This window comes from Diplotaxodon limnothrissa, linkage group LG14, assembly GCF_057381915.1.
Source record: "Diplotaxodon limnothrissa isolate DT_005_m linkage group LG14, D_limnothrissa_male_GT1.1, whole genome shotgun sequence".
NCBI lineage: Eukaryota > Metazoa > Chordata > Actinopteri > Cichliformes > Cichlidae > Diplotaxodon > Diplotaxodon limnothrissa.
This window is the reverse complement of record NC_140609.1, coordinates 29,744,932-29,760,011: the sequence shown is the minus strand read 5'-3', so window position 1 is coordinate 29,760,011 and position 15,080 is coordinate 29,744,932. Positions and strand designations below refer to the sequence as shown.

The 15,080-nt window shown below is 39.2% G+C and overlaps 1 protein-coding gene across 1 annotated transcript in view; it reads left to right on the top strand.

Annotated features, from left to right (window-relative positions):
- The window catches only part of dph1 (diphthamide biosynthesis 1), a 74,460-nt gene that overhangs the window by 51,187 nt on the left and 8,193 nt on the right, over positions 1–15,080 (top strand). Inside the window, exons 5-9 of the mRNA XM_085370480.1 lie at positions 3,347–3,501; positions 5,008–5,129; positions 7,851–7,919; positions 8,630–8,786; positions 11,481–11,581. Coding sequence (XP_085226606.1) covers positions 3,347–3,501; positions 5,008–5,129; positions 7,851–7,919; positions 8,630–8,786; positions 11,481–11,581 — 604 coding nt within the window. The remainder of the gene's footprint in view (positions 1–3,346; positions 3,502–5,007; positions 5,130–7,850; positions 7,920–8,629; positions 8,787–11,480; positions 11,582–15,080) is intronic.

The window sequence follows — 15,080 nt, the reverse complement described above, 5'->3', positions numbered from 1 at the left end:
GAGTGGGTTGCATTAAAAAAAAAAGAAGCTTCAGAACATAGACATACCAACAACGACAGACTCACAGACAAAACCATCGATCAATGGAAAATGTTACTAGTTGGTGCATTCTTCCCAACTCTAGTTTGGAAAGCATATCAGATGTTTGGAGCCTGGGCATCACATTTACTCAGCAGATCAATGGAGGACATGCATTAGAGCCGTTCTTTGAAAACCTCAAGCAGTTCTCGAGGACCTTCACCCTCGCCCCCACTGTCTGCCTTTCGCAGAACATGGGAGGAAATGTTAAATCAATAGTTTTGATATATCTCTGCCAGAACGACCTCACCTATCCCAAATACCAGAAATGACCAACAGAATTTTAATACTACTGAAAAACTCTCTCTTTCGCTCTTTGGCTTTATTGTGTTCATTGTGTTAGTCTTTGTGTATGTGCTGTTGGCATATTTATAATTTGATTATCATAGAGCAATTATGTATGCAGGCATGTATGTTTACAAAAGATAAGATATGTACCTGTTTCTGCTGAGAGTAGCCCAGCAAATGCAAGGATAAAGGCGTTAAAGTCTTTGCGGGTTGGGATGGAGATCAGATATTAATTGATGGAAGAGATTAAAAAAACAAACAAACCCAAATGGACTGCAGATCCTGAGAGAATGCAAATGTAATGGTGGTGTCGTGCATCCGTTCCTGACCTTCATCTCTCAGTCGTGAGGACATCACTGCACTGTTTCCCCAAGATGTCAGCCACCTGTGGGAGATGAAAGACACGGTGTTTTGTCTGACTCACAGAGGAACTCTCTCTCCCGCATTCATTCATTTCCCTTTCATTTCCTCTGCAGTATCTGCTTTTGAGAGTAGTGGTGTCCTCTCATATTTCCTCATCATAAAGCACCTCCAGTTTGAGCCGGACAATATGGGCAACATCATAAAACCGTGTTTTAAAGTTCTAACATTGTTTGCAGATATGAGTTTGGGGACTTTTTTGTTGATGTTTAACCTGAATACCATAGTAGTTGGAACAGAACAGCCTGAGATAAACTGGGGAACATACTGGAATCAAAATATAGAATCCAAAATTGAACTCCAGGAAGGAAAACTGTCAGGAGATAGAAGCTCTCCTCCGATAATGGCAGGAAAGTTTTACTGGTCTTCCTTAAACATCATGAGTAGATCCTCACTATTAAAGTCATTTCAGAGCATGGCCATGGCACTGATTTTAGAGTAGCTAGTCGTATTTGTGTGGTACTGGATAACAGTTTTGTAATTTTTATAACAGCCCAGGTAACAGTTCCCATCTGTAGACACTTGCTGTGGGATTGTTATTGTATACGACTGTATTGATTGTTTTGAGCAGTTGAAATGTTGTCAGCAGTATCAGATTATGACATTAACTTTAAGTGAGAACCCTCTCATGTCCTGCTGTTAATGTTTGAATTCATTGTGAATCAATACACTGTTTGGATTGCTCCATCAGGTAATAGAGAAGTCTTCAGATGATTGTGGCTATGGTGAATAGCTTTAGATAATAAATTTAATAAACATATAACCTTGACTGCCCTCTACAACGCCACAGTACCATATTGTATTACATTTCTATTTTTATATATTGCCCTCTTCACTCACATCCGTTTTCTTGTTAAATTGAGCTCGTTTGTGTATTTTGTGCCATTCTCAGTTATTTATTTTATCAAGCTAGGTTGCTTTAACAATGTAATTCACCAACTTTTGGGTCAAATAAATGTCATATCTTATTAAACCATAATAGCATAGCAAGCGTCTCTTATTTCATTATATAAATGCTAAATCCATTCTCCAATCCAAGTTAAATGCTATCACATTTCCCCACATAGATAATCCAGATTATTTCAGGACCACATTTTCAATATGCCAAACGATTGGCTTATTGTTCATGAATTATACAGAGGTACAATATCAGAATAGATTTTGTTTTTACATATTGATTTTTAACAGACCATTTGTAACCAAGCCAGTATAGCACTATGTCCACCCTTTTGTTCAATTTGAGTGTGCATTTGTGTTTGTTTTCATGGGCATTAATAAGCAGCTGTGCTAAGTGAGCTTATTGCCATGAAAAGGATAAAAACCAGTGATGGTGCAAGTGAGTCGTGTCTGTCTCATTGACTGTGTCTCTGATTGCAGCACCTAAGTGCTCTCAGGCTACCATGCTAATGTGAACACAGATCGATGTCACTTTCCTCTGCCCTTTTATGTTTTGGGAGTGTCTATAAACAAGCAACAGACGGTTGTTGGTCTCAGTCTAGATTTTTACCTATCTCCCCCTCATGATGTATTTAACTCCTTGGTTTCTCACTCAGCGTGTGGCCTGCAGCAAACCCCACTGTTTTAAATATCTATCCATCTGTTCTCCTTTACTCGGTGCTGAAATGTGAGCCCATTCATCACCTCTGTTCCCAGTTAATTGACAACCTACCCTTCACACTCAAACTAAATACCCATAACACACACGCTCGGTATCCTGTTACTTTTTCCACTCCTGCCTCCCATTCCAAAGCATTTGCTCTTTATACAGTTTATTATAAAATCATCTGCCCACACCCCCAAATTAAATTTCTCTATTTTCCAGCCTACTTTCATGGGAATGTTTCATTCTTCTCCCATTTCCATCACAGCTGCCTTCAGTCCTTTGTTAAGACGGCTCTTATGTTTTCCCACTATCCCCTCTTTATTCACTCCCTATTATCTGCACATTGTTGAGCCTTGCTCCCATATCGCTCTCTCTCTCAGTGTTGCTTTAATCTAGGCCATCAAGTGAGCTGCACTTGTTCATAAAGCATTTCAACCATAATGGGCCATTTGCTTAATTGTAACAAAAAAGTCCCCTTGCTTCTGATCTGCAAATTAACTGTAGCACGAGAGGAAGACCGATTATAATGATCAACACAAACAATAATTCTTCGTTCTTATCTAGACCCTTTCCCCCCTTGTTTCTTGGACTCTCCCCTGCTTTATTCAGCATCTAACTCAGCATGTCTGTCGCTACGTCTCACAGGCCCGGGCGCGTAGTAAATGGTCTGTGAAATTAATGGCATTAATAGTAATCGCGTGTGTCCTTCTCCTTCCCTAAATAATTGAGGTCTTTGCATCAGTTCCTGCACGTGCTAGACTCTCACTCATGTTTCAGTTATGTCACATAGGTGCGTACCGTAGGATCTTTATATTTGCAGTATGCTCACATACGGTTTATTTGTGTAGCTGTATTGCTGTGTATATATGTTTATGTTTTGATGTTGCATATACAGCAGTCTAAAGAAGCAGGACTGAAGTATTCATCTGTCTTTCTTTTGTCTTTGTCTTGCTGCAGTCCCCATAGACTCGACTGCAGGTATCAAGATGCTGTATGTGTTTGTGGATATCCAGATGGACAATGCACACTTCCTGGACACAATCAAGTTCAACTTCTCTCCTGGACAGTCTCTTGCACTCGTCAGCACTATTCAGTTTGTGGCGGCGCTGCAGGTGATTAAGCGCCGGTTCTGTCAGACTTTGTGTGCATTTGTGTGTGATTCTCGCGTCGGAGAGAGCTGACGCACACAGTTATTGTCACTTGTATTTTCCATATTACATAAAGAGTATATTTTTCTGTACAGTACAGGAATACACACACACACACACACACACACACACACATCTCTGCATTTGTACAGTATACTTTTTTTTGCAGTTCCTGGCTTTTATGAACAAGCTCACACGCCGCTCTTAAAGCTCAGTTCAAGTGTGGGTTTGACAAATCCGGCAGCAGTTATTTTGGATTTGAAAGGTGCAATGAACTCGGAAGGCCGCTCGGTTCAGCATCGTGCTCAGTAGTGCTCTTTATATAAGCAGTGGCAGCAGCTATAGTATTAAGCTCGAGCAGCCTTCTTTCAGGCTGGCTGCCTCCCTTTTCTATAATGCATTTTGCTGCTTTCATATGCTGTGTTGAACCAGCACCACTTTGGACCTTTACTAATGCAACCACTGCTATTTTTAAATCAAGCTCTACCGTAACAGGTCACATTATATGATGGGATGTTTGAGTCCGCCTATGTGTATATGTCTGCATAAGTCTCTATGTTTTGTATGCATGCTTGCTCTCACTCGTGTCTTATGTGTGTAGGCTTGTTGGGGTCACACAGTACGGGCGGGAGAAGTTCACCCGTATTCCTTGTGGACTGCCTTAAATTAGCCTTAAATCGTTTGTTTATCCTCAGAACACACACACTTTTTCCCTTTTTTTTTTTCTTCTTATAATAATTGTTCACTCGTTTTCTCTTTTCATCTAAATGAGTACACATGAACTAGTTCATTTTTCTAAAAATTAAAGCACTCTTTTTTGGTGCTTTGCAGAAGCATGAGGATTTAAACACCAGTTGTGTGTTAAGAGTTACACTTCTGGCAGAAAATCATTCATGACCCTTTCAGTATCACTTGAAGTTGACATTTTCAGTCTTTTAAAAATATTATATTATTATAATATTCTATATATTTGCACCAGTGGTAATAGTGGGTAATCCCCTATCTTCTGACTTTTAATTCTGTTTTTCCCTTTTGCATACATTGAATCGAGACCACAGACAGTTGCACGTTTTTATTCCTCTGGTTCATATCTTTAGCATGCTCAATTTAAAATAAAACAATGGACACTACATTAAAGTGCAGGTCTCTGCATTAATATCACTTGATTTACATCAAATGTAAAATTGCAATGCAAACCTCGAAACCCATTAAAAGGCAGACTTGGCTTTAATGTAATATCTATTGTTTTGTTTTCCTTAAATGTCCTACAGCACAGAGTCTGATGGAAGATGAAGAAAAATGTTTGGTCTGTATGTTTTCTGTAGGTTCAGACTCAGCCACATTCATATTCAATGCATCTCTTGTTATCTTTCCATTATTAAAAATGTAAAAATGAACCATCAAAAGTGAAGAACCTGATTAAATACGTGCACAGAGAATATAATCTCTTCTCCTTCCTCCATATTCTAGGCTGTGAGTGCAGCCCTCAAGACAGAGTATGATGTGCATGTCCCACAGTGTCGCCCTCTGTCACCGGGAGAAATTTTAGGCTGCACCTCCCCTCGCTTGGAGCGCCATGTCAATGCCATTGTGTAAGAAATCTTATTCCTCCTGTCTCCCACCTTACAGTGTCTGCCCAGTTCCTTTTTTTTTAGTTAGCACAGATTAGATAGCTGCAGAGATCCAGCATTGGCTCATCCAGCCATTGTCTTCTCTCTCCTTTCCTTCCATAGTAAAGCCTGCTATTGCCATGCCCACCCATGTGGCATGAGTAATAATCTGTATGCCATAATGCCTGTCACACCAGACAGAGCTGGCTGTGATAACCAGCCATATCTGTGAGCTATAAGGAGCCAGAAACGGCCACCTTGAATAGCTTGAATTGTATGTATTCAGACACCTTTGGCTTGTTTCAAGCCAGAGTCAACATATTCACATGTTTTATAGTTTAGATTTAAGGAAACGCTTTAGCAAAATATAACACCTACTATACGTTGCCATAGTAAGGATTGACAGGTTTCCTTGATATATTAGTTTCAGCTTGTCTGATTGCCCGTTTTAATTTCTTATTTTCCCCATTTATTTAATCTTAATCAGAAAAAAAAAGATGATGCATCCAGTCAGGAGCTGCATGTACCCTAAAAGACTACTTCCTGTGTATTTTCACAAAAACACCGTTCATGTGCGATGTGTCAAAGTGATGCTTATTTTGCCTGTGCTGCAGGGAGGAAAACGCTTGGCAAAGTAACAGGTCCAACTAACAAACAACACCTCCGCAGCTACTGTGTGTCTATACATCTGGTGCTGGTCTGCAGTAGATAAATCTTATGCTTTGTAGTGCACAGTGAGATGATGTTCCCTTGATATAATTATGCCGAGGTGCACAGCCCCATATGTCTGATCTGCACACATCTAATGTTTGTCCATGCGATTAAAATCTCCCAGTGCGTAACAGCTGCACAAGGACGGGCTTTGCTATATGCATAAGTGGATACAAAAGTGATGTGTACTGTGTGTCTGTTTCAGTGTGTCTCTTTGTATGCGTGAAAGCTGTGGAAAGGTCAGAGTGTGTTTCACCTTCTAATCCAATGTGCGTTGTCTTTGATGTGTCAGCTGGCTTGTGCAGAGGTGTGCTGGGAGAGAAAATCGATTAGCCTACCTGAGGGATGTATGTTGCTCTCTTTCTCATTTAATCCACACGTGTTACATTGAACACATGAGCAATGATGAGGACTTTAACCTCACTGGTAGCACCATCCCCTAGTGTTAAATTTCAGTCTAAAAATATATAGCTGAAACATTTTATTTTGATGTGAAAGCTATATCAGAAGTGCAGCTACAGCGAAATGGTTTCCCTCTGCTGATCAGTCTCTTTTTACTTTAACGAATTATTCGGGTAATAGCGCTTTGATTGTTCACTGTCACTAACGAAAGCAGAGCAGATCTGCTCTTAATATGATTTCTTTTTTACAGTGCATGGTTTTGTTCAGCACCTGTATTATAGCAATAAATGAATATTTAATATCAAGTCATCCTATATGAATTCGAAATGAGCAAGTTCCCGCAAAAAGTGGTGTGTGCTCAAGCTGTAATTGCATTTTATCAAAGTTTTGACCCGCTTGAGCAATATGAAGAATGAATAGTGATGCATTAGTCTTTAAGGGTGATTTTGAAGCTCTAAAAGGTCTTAGTCTCTGTCATTTCCATAATGAAAAGTATTTTTAAAGTGTATTGAAATGGCCATTCGCCCATTTCAATCTGCCACCTCTAGCTCTCACTCATAATAGAACAATATGAAGATGTGAATGTGAAAATAGGCAGTTGCGTAACGCACAGGCACACAGCATTCTGCCATTCTAGTGAGAGCACTTTTGAAAAATAAAGAATATAGATAGGAGGACTGTGGTCATAGGGAGCGTTAAAGCACACCAACCTTTTTTAGCCGCAGAGTGCTGAGGACAACCGTGACTGAAATGCAGCAGGCTTATTGTTGGGAACATAATTATACGAGGGCCTTGGATGTTTCTAAGCAAAGAGAGGCAGTGCAACAGAGGCTCTCCTTGAGTTCATTTTGTGTTCAGTGTTATTACACAGATGCAAACAGAGACAAACGTGCTTACACACAACCATGCACTTGCTAACAAATAGAGCCTCAGCTAGTCGTGTCTCTTGGTAGCCTGTATGGCAAACCACCCACAGCCTGCTTTGAGCCACTCTAAACACTGACCAATTAGTGGGTTTAATTGCACGTCCTGGCACAGTAGGCCTTTTGAGACACCTGCTAAGTAATAAGTAGGGGTACTGACCTGAGTCCCCCTCAAACTAACAACAGGATTGTTCTCAGCCTGACCCCAAGGGGCATTTATGTAAGAGACCTTGCATTTTTAGACACCTCCATGTCACTCAGTGTTTGCGGTTTGTGAACTCCACGTCTGCTTGCGCTCTGGCGAATCCCCAGCACCAGACCCCGGGTTAATTGGGAAAGCTTGTATTCTCTGTAAACAGCGTGCTCCGCTCGTTGAGGTCACATTCCCAAACAGCAGAAGTGGGCAGACCCTCCACCCAAGCCGTAAGGCTTCTGCCCGAAAACACTTTGGTCTTCTGTTAAGAGGCTGCAGACATAAATTAAAAGACAATGTTAAAAAAAAAAAAACAGAGAGAAAACGCTGATGGAGAGAATAAGAGAATAGGTCAGCATTTCTTATGGCTGCACAATGAATTTTAATCATCTTCAGGGAATTTTCTTTGCACACTTTATTTTTCCTCTCGTTTCATTCACCTCAAACATTGAATTGATTGGTATCTTTCTACAGTTATCTTGGAGATGGAAGATTTCACCTGGAATCAATCATGATTGCAAACCCAGACATTCCTGCCTACAGGTATTGTCACATATTTCATGTATATCTCTCTTTATATGATACAAAATAGTGTTTATTATAGAACTAGTGTTAGTTTGATCATTTGGGGGCAAATGATGTCAAATAAACTTTTTGTAATAATTGCAATGAAAAAAGTAAAACATTTTTTTAAGTACGGAAGCGATCAACATTCATAATCACCTTTTTGGATCCTCAATTTATGTTCTAGGCTCAGAATCTTATGATGCTTTTTAGTGCTGTTTAAATTTAAAAACTGCTTGCAGTCCTGATTATTCACCTTATCGCAGTGGCATGATAACATTATGTGAAGCTCAAGTTCTGTTTTGATAAGGCTTGCTTGCATGCAAAGTGAAATTGTGTTGTTATAGACATATGCACTGCTGCACAGATCACAGGTCTCTCTCATAAACAAGATTCTAATCTCAAGTGTACCCCTTGTACCAGAGAAAAGGAGATTAGATGCTCAAAAATACATCTATTTTTCCCTCAGATACACTAACTCCTGTTGTATTTGATGACTTTTTGTGATTGGATTTTTCACCTTTTTTCTTTTCTTTTTTTTTTTTTTTTTTGGTGCATTTATGTCCGTGAGATTGATGCCAGAACAATGGATTGTAATATGTGTAATCAGGTTCATTCTTTCAAAAGTATCGACACGTCCTGTTCACATCTGTGATTTTCAGCCTTTTTCTGCCTGGCTATGCTTGTAGATACGACCCCTACAGTAAGGTGTTCTCCAGGGAATACTACGACCACGAGGCCATGCGCGCTATAAGGCTCCAGGCTATTGACAAGGCTCGACTGGCCCAGAGATGGGGACTGATCTTGGGCACGCTTGGCCGACAGGGCAGCCCTAAAGTCCTGGAGGTGAGTTTGCATCCTCATTTCAACACTCTACATGTCCCGAGGCCACTTGTGCAACGGCTTGTAATATTTCTTAGCGCGAGTTTTTTTGACAAGTGATTTGGTGACATGAAGTAGTAATAAGACAAGAAGTCGTCACACTGGGAGCTTGTTATTTCAAATTTAGGATGATGCAGCCAAACAGCCATGGAAATCTTATCCTTGATCTCGCTGCTGGCTTCAAGCATGACTGTGTTGGAGTGTTACTAGTGATGTATGATTTTGAGCGTTTTCTGTTATTGCTTCCACAATACAAACATTAAATAAACAACTACAAATAAACATCTCAAAGCATAAAGAACAGTCTATACTTTTCCTCGGTGAAAGCTTTTGCAGCACAGTCCCATCACATTATTTGCATAAATTAACTCTGGAAAATTCAGCCACTTAGAAATGCAGCTCACGTTCTTGTTCAGCAAGCATTTCTAAGCAGTATTCAACTGGTTAATTGTAATAATTCAGTGAAATGTGGGGTATTTTTATACATAAATGATTTTAAATTATCTATCGGTACCTGTTTAATGCTCTCATCACACTTTGTAGGTAAGAACTATTGGCATGAGAATTCATAAATAGTATAGTAAGTGCACACAGTCAAAGGCTGGTATATTTGGTGCAGACTCATAAGTGAGAAGCTCAGTCTCTGCAAGTACAAAATATTATGTATTAGCATGCGTGAAGGTCTCTAGTCACTCTTAACTTGCAGCTGGTCCTCCTGCTTTGCCCTCTCTTCAATTGCCAGTTTGTTTTTCTCCTGTTTGTTCCTTTTTCTTTGTTTTGTTTCCCCTTCTTTTCCCTACTGTTTTGAATTTTACTTATTACTAATTAAATCATAATTTAATCAGTAATAATTCAGTGCTGTATGGATTGCTGTATGAAAAACTGGAGCCTCCATCTAAATGCTAGATGTAAATGGTTTAATACTTCCTCAGCGAGTGTACATGCATAGACTTGACTTGTTCGCAAATATCCAGACTCAAGAGATTATGTTAGCACTGATGTATAAATGTCAACTAGAGTGAAAAGTTTAATCTTTGTGTTGCATTCGGGGGTGGATTTAAAAAAGGGATTTGAATACAAACTCACCAGAGATCTTTTAAGATTAGGAAGTGTAGTGTCAGATAACCTCTCAAGTAAGGGGGCAGAACTATCTGATAAGAGCACAGTGATCTAAATGTTGCAAGATACTCCCAAGGACAGCGGATAACAGTCACATTTTACCTATATCTCATCAAAGAAGGATTTATGGGATATCTTCTGGTTTGTCTGCCTTTTGGATTCCCAAGTAACGCCTCAGTCCGCTACCCACAACTAAAAAGACAGAGTGAGAAAAAGAACCAAGTTCCTTGATTTGGCTAAACAGTTTAATTTAATGACATGTTTTATAAGGTCTGGTGACTGGGCTTGTGCCCATCAGGCCTTATTCACCGACCCTGAGGAATGATAGCCACATGTGACACCGCTACTCGCCAGTCACACTGTCTTTGTCTCGCTTGTCTGTCAGTTTTCTGTTGTGAAAAATGTCTTTATAATGGTATAATGTTTTATAACTTCTGGCTAGACTGCCCTTTTCCAGAACTGCCAAAGTGAATTTTACCAGATGGGTGTGGGGGACACTGATGATTCAGTTGCTAACTGTGTTGGAAACTTTCCATGCAGAAAAAGCTCAAAACTATTGTGTACAATACCTCACCAAGTAAAGTGTGTTCTGAGTTGTAGCTGGGCTGATTTATTTGTTTTAAACCTTTGTTCTGTCAAATCTATGGACAGAATCTTCAGGTGGACTTAAAGAGTGGAGAGAAACCAGGCACATTAGAACTGCAGCTTTGCTGGTGATGTAATTGTGTAGGTTTCATCAGACTGTTCAGCACCCGATCTAACAGTTTACTGCCAAGCCTGAAGTGATTGCGAGATTCAACACTTCCATGTCTGACGATGTAAGACTCTGCCTGAAAACACTGGTTTTGGGGATGGTAATTAATTTTATTACTAATCAAAGGAGTGGGATCATATGGTCTTCTTATATTAGATTGACAGATGAGTTAGTTAATCCACCACAGGAATGCATACACTGTAAAAAACATTTAAATGAGCCAATCTGAGGCACAAATGCTCAATCTAAATTCCTGCCCTCTCCTACAGCTTTAAGCTCTAGGTGGAGACTGCGAGAATGGGATTTCAGTTGTAAGTGCCCAATAAAGAATTATCTTTACAGTGTGCCTGGACACATGGCAAAAGGATGAAGAGATTGATTGTCTGTATAGAGGCTGGAATAGTACACTAGGCACTTAGCGCTGAACATAGTTTGGGGGTCTAATCTGTAAGCTTCCCTGTTGAGGTGTTGAGGCCAGAGCTAATTGGAAAGAGATTGAAGGGAAGAATCACATTATACTGGAGGGAGTGTAAGATGTTGTTTCCAATGTGTAAATGTGCATTAGCAGAAAAAATAAATAGGCGGAGATGCAATAGTTCAAAGCTTGATGTTCAGATGAAAAAGTCTAGTCAAGCTGAAACTGTGAAAGCACAAAACCTCTGGAGTGATTATCAGCACATGTTAATGCCATAAATCATGTGACCTATACCTTATTATATGTGGCTGAGTTTCACAGCCTATTTTATGTCTAGAAGGCAAAATGTTTTCATCTCTTTTTCTTCCAGCACCTGGAGTCAAAGCTCCAGTCCTTGGGCAAGTCCTTCACTCGAGTGCTTCTCTCGGAGATCTTTCCCAGCAAACTGGCTCTGATACCAGATGTAGATGCGTGAGTATTATAATGCATACACACAGTTTTTTTTTTTCAAAATGTTATTCATTTGATGGTTTGTTTGACACTGTCACATTTTAAAAGAAATATATATATTTTTTTTTTTGCCCAGACATATTAAAGACATATATATGGTCAAGGGAATGCATACCACTCTAGAAACACAGTATGAGTATGTATGAAACAGCCATTAATTTCTCACTGTGGTGTTGTGGGTAAACTTCTCAAATTAAATCTGAAACTCTGCCCTTTAAACCCAAATTCCTGAATATGCGTTGCAACAAATATAAATATGGACTTATTTACACATGCGCTAACGCGTGCCCTAATTAAAGCGTTCTTTTATTTAGTTAGAAATGCTGAGCCAAAGCAGATGAAGCAAAATGATTTCTCATATTCTCTTGCACTGTTTTTCATTCTGTTTTGTGCTCTGTTTTTCCTTGTTCGTGTGCTATGCCATACAGCAACATTAAATCCAAAAATTAATTAACCTACACACATCCCTAAAACTCCTCCTTTGGCTCTTTGTGTTCTTCATTTGCCAATTCTTTATCACTGCTGTGTCTCTCTGATATAAAGGCTGGGTAATTTATCTTTCACATCAAGGACCCTGCCAGAAATCTAGTGTTCAGCAGCTAGTAGTCACCTAAAATTTGCAATCAACAGCATTTGAAATGTATTCTGTAAGCATCACTGCACACTTAATTGGGTAGTCAGCATAATTTGCAAGTGGGTGCTATAACAGGGAGCTGACAAACAGAGTTTATAGCTTTATACACAAAATTGGCATTCAAGTCCTGGGAAGAGTCCATGATTTTGCATATGGCATAAAAGCAAACAGTCCAATGTAATGAACTTGAACGAGTCATAAAATTTAAGCTTTGGCACAAAGTGAATTGAAAAGGGATCTTTATACACAAATCATACATTGAAGTGCATACTTTTAGTCTGTTTTGCAGTAAAGTTAAAGTAGAAAGTACATCAACCTTGCCCTTGATGAAGATTCAGGGTTTTTTCTTTAGGTTTTACTTCTGTTTATGTAAGAATTTTACTTCTGAAGCAAGAAACCTGAAGCAACTTGATAAAGACATTCTCATTCTCTCATACACTAAGATCTTGACTTTTACATCTTGATATTTGTAGTGGTAGGTCCTGAAATATTTTCTGCTGTGTAGCACTGTAACCCAGTTCAGCAACTTACAGGTGTCTTTTAGACATGGACTCCTCACGTTTTATTCAATGAAATATCAAGTACTCTGGCTCCAAGGTTCAGTTTGTCTGATTTATCTGACTTCCAACCAGAAGAGCAGAGTTGAAGATGGATAAGGGGTTAGTGAAACACTGATGTGCAGCAGCGCCAATCACATTCGCACAGGCACAGCACTCACACTCCCTCAGATTGGCCTCTCACTGTGGAGTAATGAGAGGTGTGATGTGTGAGGGAGGAGTGGGTGAGAAAGGGACAGAAGGTCTGAGAGAGAGTTGGGGAGAGAGAGAGATGCAGAGGTAGTTGAGGGGGCTGTGTTTGGAAAGCGAGCGATCACAGTAAAAATATTATTTTTTTATTTGTTTTTTTGGCTCTTGTCTTCAGACTGACGTATGAGTACAACTCAAACATTATGTAATTCAGGCACGATTCACTGAACCAAAACAAACCCTCATTACAGACAAAAAGGTTTCCAGCAAGATCTGTTTCACTAACATTAAAACTAAAGTCCAATCTGCACATGTATCGCAGGTAGGAATTTATTGTATGGTTTTACACCAATTTTTTATCCCATCAGTAAACCCTAGATTTTATTTTCCTTTAATTATATTAAAAAAAAACTGCTTTAAATAGATGACAAATTCATGTTATTACCCAAAGTGACCATGAAGTTGAATTAGTGCCATACTACAGCAGGTCTGGAACTAGAGACAAAACCAGAATATTATTAACCTACAGGGTGATGATTTATTGCTATGCTGTTTTATTGGTTTGTAATAGTTTTATCTAGGTGCACCTAATAAGCTGTCCATGGAGTGTATATACATCAGAAAATAGTGCTGGAGTAGTCTGCCTTTGTACTATTGAAGACTAGGGCTGTTTATCATTTCCGAGTGCTGGAGCCAACACAAAACCTGAGTTTCTGTGCTGGTCATAAAAGGTATCCGAGAATCTTGTCTAGAAAAAAAGTTCATGTTTGGTTAAATAGTTCCAGTTACTATTGGGCCGGTGGTTATGGGCTATTCCTTCCCTGTACACCCTGTCACATCAGCATGGTTTGCTGACATTTATTCACCAATAATAAGTCAGACTCATTTCTGATAGAAGCTGGAGTTCACCCGGTTGGTAGTCGTGGAGGATTTTAGGCTTGATGGTTTCCCTGGGCCGGGGATTGGAACGCTGTACTAGGAGGCTTTTTATGGACACTTGTTGCTGCAGATGCATTTCAGCAAGTGCAAAAGAACAAAAACAGGACTGATGCATGATTGTAGGCTATTTAGAGCCATTTCCTTCATTTTTAATAATGTGGCTTTGTCTGTAATCATAAAATTGTTCCTTAACAAGCCTAAAAAATAGAATAGAATAGAATAGAATAGAATTCAACTTTATTGTCATTGCACATGCACAGGTACAGGGCAACGAAATGCAGTTTGCATCCATCCAGAAGTGCTTTAGTGATATAGATATATTACAATATATATTAGCAATAATATAGATATGTGAGTATATTACAGAAATGGGTCTATTATGGTATGTTATAATGTACACGGTATGAAGTATGTTGTGAATATTCTATAACTATAAGTATGTACAGGCTGTAGTGAGTACAAGCTATGTACAGGATATGAACAGGATATAAATATGAAAAACTATACAGAATATGAAATAAATAACTTTACAGAATCTGGGATATACAGCTATACAGAAATGGGAACTATGCAAGTTGTAAACAGTTGTAGGATTAAAGATTATCGAATGTACAGAATGATTATTTACAGTGACATTTGAAGATGACTTGCTACCAACATTGTCCATATTACTGGTGATAAATATTTATTGGGGGTGACGACTTTAAGTAGAATTCTTCTGATGATAAATTTGACATTTATTTATTTATCAAACCATTAGTTTGTTCACCTCTAGTATTTTTTCACTTTGCTCCTCCAAATAGTTTGTGAGACAATTATAGACAATACAATTCACCAAGTGTTTGAAGCTGTGTCAAATCTGCTTGTGTTAAAAGAGGAATTAAAGAGAGAGACAAAGCGAGGGAGATTGAAAGATAGATGGTGAGGCGGTAAAAGACTCACTCCTGCTCAGCACTAACCAACATAGCACACTGTACAGATCCCACCCTCAGGCTTTCTTTGTCATTAGACACACACATACTCACTCATATAAAGTGAGAGGCACCATTAACATATGCTCTTAAGAGTGTAATTAGGCTGTCCCCAAGCAGGTTCTAAACTGTTGTGCAGACATCTGCACAGCACACACACTTATCTCAGC